The sequence below is a fragment of the Salmo salar genome, unplaced genomic scaffold (genome assembly GCF_905237065.1).
Source record: "Salmo salar unplaced genomic scaffold, Ssal_v3.1, whole genome shotgun sequence".
NCBI lineage: Eukaryota > Metazoa > Chordata > Actinopteri > Salmoniformes > Salmonidae > Salmo > Salmo salar.
In genome coordinates this window covers 398,000-405,114 of record NW_025550940.1, presented here as the reverse complement: position 1 = coordinate 405,114, position 7,115 = coordinate 398,000, and the positions used below count along the sequence as shown (strand labels likewise).

Here is a 7,115-nt window from a genome sequence, read left to right as displayed (position 1 = left end):
GTCTGATTTCAAGAGGAAACTCCTGCAATATCCGTAGTAACTTTCCACCTCACTGCAGAGCTTCTCTCTCTTTTCAGGGTTCACTAGATAGGCATGTTGTTGGATCGGGGCCCAGTCCCCAATGTCATGCTCTAGTCCATGTGGGTTGGCACATCTGAGAATGAACCCTGATATTCTAAAAGGATAACGTCAATATAATTGGACCCAAAAAATTGTCAGTTGGTTGCATAAATAATTATTACTAAATGTTACATGAATTGTAAATATGAAATATTTGATTGCATAGTCTTATTTTCAACGTCTTTTCAATTACATTTTGCTAGGTGGGATAGCCCAATGTCAAAACACACTTTTAACGTGTCCAAATCAATAACCAATATGCAGAAACAGTTTGTGATAAATTGAAAACCTAAACATAAAATGTGCTATCTACAAAAACATCTGCCACAATAATCATATTACTTGTATTTTTTAAAACAAGCTCATTATAAACTGCACAAGCACCAGAAACGCTGTTGTTTTGACAAGTAGCAATAAATCACTGATATCGATTAGGGGGGAAATCAGGTTGTACGTGCTGTTGAAACTAACACAACTAAAAAAACACATGGAAATGGGAGATATCTTTTACCTCACTGGTTAGAGGACAACCTGCAGAAGACAGTCAGCTACATTTGGAGTGACACATTTACATTTAGGGGTTGCTAAACAAAGGAACACAACACTTATTTGTCATCACTCATTGATATCATGTTGAAATCAATTGTGCTGACAGGAGGGAGAATTGTGACATCATTTCATTGATATCATGAAACAACTCCTTCATGTATTTTCTGATGTTTAATCAGAGATCTTTTACCAGAGTATCTCTTGTCACACTGATCACAGCTATACGATTTCTCTCCTGTGTGTGTTCTCTGGTGTAGAGTCAGACTGCTAGATGCAGAAAAACTCTTCCCACATTGACCACAACTATAAGGTTTCTCTCCAGTGTGTGTTCTTTGGTGTAATGTCAGCTGGCCAGATTGACCAAAACTCTTCCCACATTGACCACAGCTATAAGATTTCTCTCCTGTGTGTGTTCCCTGGTGTTGAGTCAGATGGCAAGATCGACCAAAACTCTTGCCACATTGATCACAGCTATAGGATTTCTCTCCTGTGTGTGTTCGCTGGTGTTGAGTCAGCTGGCCAGATTGACCAAAACTCTTCCCACATTGATCACAGCTATAAGATTTCTCTCCTGTGTGTGTTCTCTGGTGTAATGTCAGCTGGCCAGATTGAACAAAACTCTTCCCACATTGATCACAGCTATAGGGTTTCTGTCCTGTATGTATTCTCTGGTGCACTGTCAGATCACTAGATTGACCAAAACTCTTCCCACATTGACCACAGCTAGAAGGTTTCTCTCCTGTGTGTGTTCTCTGGTGTAAAGTCAGAGAGCCAGATGTAGTAAATCTCTTCCCACATTGAGTACAGCTAAAAGGTTTCTCTCCTGTGTGGATTCTTTGATGAATTTTAATGCTTGCTGAGGAGGTGAATCTCTTCCCACAGTCAAAGCAGCAGTGAGTTCTCTTCCCTGTGGATGTCTGCAGGTGTTTCTTGAGGTGTTCTGATTTGGAGGGACTCTTCTCTGCCTCGTCAACATCATGAGGTTGTTGAGGCTCCCCAGAGGATCCACAATAGTCACGTCTCTCTCCTGTGTGAACAACAAAGTCAGACAGATGGTTAAAGGCCCACAGCAGCGGTAATCCACTGTAAAAGGTGATGCCAACAGCGTAGCCATGATGTTGTACAACAATTGACGTCTGTAATGAATGTTAAAATTATTTGATAATTGTCTTAAAATGAGCAAGAAAAGTCATATTTTGTCTTGTTTTCACATTAGTAGTAACATCAATGATTGTAGGCTAGAAATAAGTTATTCATGTTGTTGAAATTCTAAGCAGTGTGCCAGACTGGCTCCAGGTCATCTTCAAGTCTCTGCTAGGTAAAGCCCGCCTTATCTCAGCTCGCTGGTCACCATAGCAGCACTCACCCGTAGCACGCACTCCAGCAGGTATATCTCACTGGTTACCCCCAAAGCCAATTATTCCTTTGGCCGCCTTTCATTCCAGTTCTCTGCTGCCAATGACTGGAACGATCTGCAAAAATCACTGAAGCTGGAGACTCATATCTCCCTCACTAGATTTAAGCACCAGCTGTCAGAGCAGCTCACAGATCACTGCACCTGTACATAGCCCATCTGTAAATAGCCCATCCAACTACCTCATCCCCATACTGTATTTATTTATCTTGCTCCTTTGCACCCCAGTATCTCTACTTGCACATTCATCTTCTGCACATCTACCATTCCAGTGTTTAATTGCTATAATGTAATTACTTCACCACCATAGCCTATTTATTGCTTTACCTCCCTTATCCTACCTCATTTGCACACACTGTATATAGACTTTTTCTACTGTATTATTGACTGTATGTTTGTTTATTCCATGTGTAACTCTGTTGTTGCATGTGTCGAACTGCTATGCTTTATCTTGGCAGTTGCAAATGAGAACTTGTTCTCAAGTAGCCTACCTGGTTAAATAAAGGTGAAACATTTTCTTCAAATCTGAAAACGTTGTGAAGCAACTAAAGCAGCTAAAGCTCACAATTCCTGAAGAACATCGGTGATGTTGTACCCACGGCCACTATTAAAACCTTCCCCAACCAGAAACCGTGGATTGATGGCAGCATTCGCGCAAAACTGAAAAGCGCGAACCACTGCTTTTAAATCAGGGCAAGGCGAACGGAAACATGACCGAATACAAACAGTGTAGCTATTCCCTCCGCAAGGCAATCAAACAAGCTAAGCATCAGTATAGAGACAAAGTAGAGACGCAATTCAACGGCTTAGACACCAGAGGTATGTGACAGGGCCTACAGTCAATCACGGACTACAAAAAGAAAACCATCCCCGTCGCGGACCCCGATGTCTTGCTCCCAGACAAACTAAACAACTTCTTTACTCGCTTTGAGGACAATACAGTGCCACCGACACAGCCCGCTACCAAAACCTACGGACTCTCCTTCACCGCAGCCAACGTGAGTAAAACATTTAAACGTGTTAACCCTCGCAAGGCTGCCGGCCCAGACGGAATCCCTAGCCGCGTCCTCAGAGCATGTGCAGACCAGCTGGCTGGTGTGTTTACGGACATATTCAATCAATCCCTATCCCAGTCTGCTGTTCCCACATGCTTCAAGAGGGCCACCATTGTTCCTGTTCCCAAGAAAGCTAACTGAGCTAAATGACTACCGCCCTGTAGCACTCACTTCCGTCTTCCTGAAGTGCTTTGAGAGAGTAGTCAAGGATCATATCACCTCCACCCTACGTGACACCCTAGACCCACTCCAATTTGCTTACCGCCCCAATATGTCCACAGACGATGCAATTGCAATCACACTGCCCTAACCCATCTGGACAAGAGGAATACCTATCTAAGAATGCTGTTCATTGACTACAGCTCAGCATTTAACAGCATAGTACCCTCCAAACTCGTCATTAAGCTGGAGACCCTGGGTCTCAACCCCGCCCTATGCAACTGGATCCTGGACTTTCTGACGGGCCGCCCCCAGGTGGTGAGGGTAGGAAACAACATCTCCACCCCGCTGATCCTCAACACTGGGGCCCCGCAAGGGTGCGTTCTCAGCCCTCTCCTGTACTCCCTGTTCACCCATGACTGGGTGGCCATGCACGCTTCCAACTGCAGACGACACTACAGTAGTTGGCTTGATTACCAACAACAACGAGATGGCCTACAGGGAAGAGGTGAGGGCCCTCAGAGTGTGGTGTCAGGGAAATAACCTCTCACTCAACATCAACAAAACAAAGGAGATGATCGTGGACTTCAAGGAAACTGCAGAGGGAGCACCCCCCCATCCACATCGACGGGACAGCAGTGGAGAAGGTGGAACGTTTTAAGTTCCTCGGTGTACACATCACGGACAAACTGAAATGGTCCACCCACACAGACAGCGTGTTGAAATAGGTGCAACAGTGCCTCCTCAACCTCAGGAAGTTGAAGAAATTTGTCTTGTCACCGAAAACACTCAAACTTTTACAGATGCACAATCGAGAGTATCCTGTCAGGCTGTATCACCGCCTGGTACGGCAACTGCACCGCCCTCAACCGCAAGGCTCTCCAAAGGGTAGTGCGGTCTACTCAACGCATCAATGGGGGCAAACTACCTGCCCTCCAGGTCACCTACAACACCCGATGTCACAGGAAGGCCAAAAAGATCATCAAGGATAACAACCACCCGAGCCACTGCCTGTTCACCCCGCTATCATCCAGAAGGTGAGGTCAGTACAGGTGCATCAAAGCTGGGACCGAGAGACTGAAAAACAGCTTCTGTCTCAAGGCTATCAGACTGTTAAACAGCCATCACGAACATTGAGAGGGTGCTGCCAACATACTGACTCATTTCTAGCCACTTTAATAATAAAAAATTGGATGTGATAAATGTATCACTAGTCACTTTAAACAATGCCACTTTATATAATGTTTACATACCCTACATTACTCATCTCATATGTATATACTGTATACTCTATACCATCTACTGCATCTTGCCTATGCCGTTCGGCCATCGCTCATCCATATATTTATATGTACATATTCGTGTGTGTATTAGGTAGTTGTGAAATTGTTAGATTACTTGTTAGATATTACTGCATGGTCGGAACTAGAAGCCCAAGCATGTCTCTACACTCGCATTAACATCTGCTAACCATGTGTATGTGAAGAATAACATTTTATTTTATTTGGTACAACTCAGACGAGAGTGCTCTGAAATCAGAGTAGATAGCCAGAGTGAATTTATGAAAGCACCCGAATGTCCATTGAGAAAGCACAACGACTGTACCATTTAGCTAAGCTAAGAACGACAGGAATAATCAAGTCAATAAACGTTGGGTAGTTAGTTAGATAGAATATAGAGAATATACTAGCAAGTTTGATGTATAAGTAGCCAACTAACGTTAGGTAGCTAGTTAACATACCGGTACATACTGCTGTAATAACATGCTAGCAAATTGTCAGCCAAAATAACGTGTAAGGTAACTTATTTGAAAAGTCATAACTTTATTACATTGCTCAACATTTTCTTAACATTTGTCATAATTAGTTAAAACAATGAATTTACTGGCAAGTTTGATGTATAAGTAGCCAACTAACGTTAGGTAGCTAGTTAAAACCTGTTGGGGATAGGGGGCAGTATTTGCACGGCCGGATTAAAAACGTACCCGATTTAATCTGGTTACTACTCCTGCCCAGTAACTAGAATATGCATATAATTGTTTGATTTGGATAGAAAACACCCTAAAGTTTCTAAAACTGTTTGAATGGTGTCTGTGAGTATAACAGAACTCATTTGGCAGGCCAAAACCTGAGAAGATTCCAAACAGGAAGCGCTCTCTCTGACCATTTCATGGCCTTATTGATCATCTCTAACAAAAACAGGGGATCTCTGGCATGACGTGACATTTTCGAACGCTCCCATAGGCTCTCAGAAGGCGCCAGAAAGCTGAATCGTGGCTTTGCAGCCCATGGCTGAAAAACATTAGCGCATTTTGTAAGTGGCCGATCTGAGGACAATGGGACGGGGCGCGCGTGCCCGAGTCGACTCAATGTTTACTTTGTCTCTCTTTGAACGAAAACCACCACTCCGGTCGGAATATTATCGCTTTTTTACGAGAAAAATTGCATAAAAATTGATTTTAAACAGCGGTTGACATGCTTCGAAGTACGGTAATGGAATATTTAGAATTTTTTGTCACGAAATGCGTCGTGCGCATGACCCTTATTTACACTTCGGATAGTGTCTTGAACGCACGAACAAAACGCCACTATTTGGATATAACTATGGATTATTTTGAACCAAACCAACATTTGTTATTGAAGTAGAAGTCCTGGGAGTGCATTCTGACGAAGACAGCAAAGGTAACAACATTTTTGTTATAGTAAATCTGATTTTGGTGAGGGCTAAACTTGGTCGGTGTCTAAATAGCTAGCCCTGTGATGCCGGGCTATCTACTGAGAATATTGCAAAATGTGCTTTCACCGAAAAGCTATTTTAAAATCGGACATAGCGAGTGCATAGAGGAGTTCTGTATCTATAATTCTTAAAATAATTGTTATGTTTTTTGTGAACGTTTATCGTGAGTAATTTAGTAAATTCACCGGATGTTTGCGGGGGGTATGCTAGTTCTGAACGTCACATGCTAATGTAAAAAGCTGGTTTTTGATATAAATATGAACTTGATTGAACAAAACATGCATGTATTGTATAACATAATGTCCTAGGGTTGTCATCTGATGAAGATCAAAGGTTAGTGCTGCATTTAGCTGTGGTTTGGCTTTATGTGACATTATATGCTAGCTTGAAAAATGGGTGTCTGATTATTTCTTGCTGGGTACTCTGCTGACATAATCTAATGTTGTGCTTTCGTTGTAAAGCCTTTTTGAAATCGGACAGTGTGGTTAGATTAACGAGAGTCTTGTCTTTAAAATGGTGTAAAATAGTCATATGTTTGAGAAATTGAAGTAATAGCATTTCTAAGGTATTTGAATATCGCGTCCCACCTAGCCCATAGAGGTTAACATACCGGTACATACTGCTGTAATAACATGCTAGCAAATTGTCAGCCAAAATAACGTGTAAGGTAACTTATTTGAAAAGGCATAACTTTATTACATTGCTCAACATTTTCTTAACATTTGTCATAACTAGTTAAAGCAATGAATTTGTATCGGCTCTCGTTGGACTTCGGCTGCATATTTTCTGCCATTTTCTACAAATCTGAAAACAATGTGAAGCCACACCCATTTCCTGAAGAATTGCATTATGGGCCCTAACGTACTGCGTGTTTACGTCATATTATGGCGAATTTAGTACGACATCCGGGAACTTTTGGCATACTAACTACATCATACTATGACCAATAAGCACACTATATACTCAATTAACATCACAAATAGTACGGTTAGTATGAGTATTCTAACACACCTAATGACTTATCAACAGCTCTAACAATTTGGCCCCCACAGGAAATCTACACTGGCAGTTATAGAAAGACC

General features: G+C 42.2%; 1 protein-coding gene across 1 annotated transcript; it reads right to left on the bottom strand.

Moving 5' to 3' along the window:
• Positions 1–920: 920 nt before the first annotated feature.
• Positions 921–6,881, bottom strand: LOC123740619 (endothelial zinc finger protein induced by tumor necrosis factor alpha-like; the record flags this gene model as incomplete). The annotated part of the gene is made up of 2 exons (XM_045714133.1): positions 6,861–6,881; positions 921–1,541 (listed from the first exon to the last, which is right to left on the bottom strand). Coding segments are annotated over exons 1-2 (642 nt in total), but the record flags the coding sequence as incomplete, so codon positions are not given.
• Between the last annotated feature and the right edge of the window lie 234 nt (positions 6,882–7,115).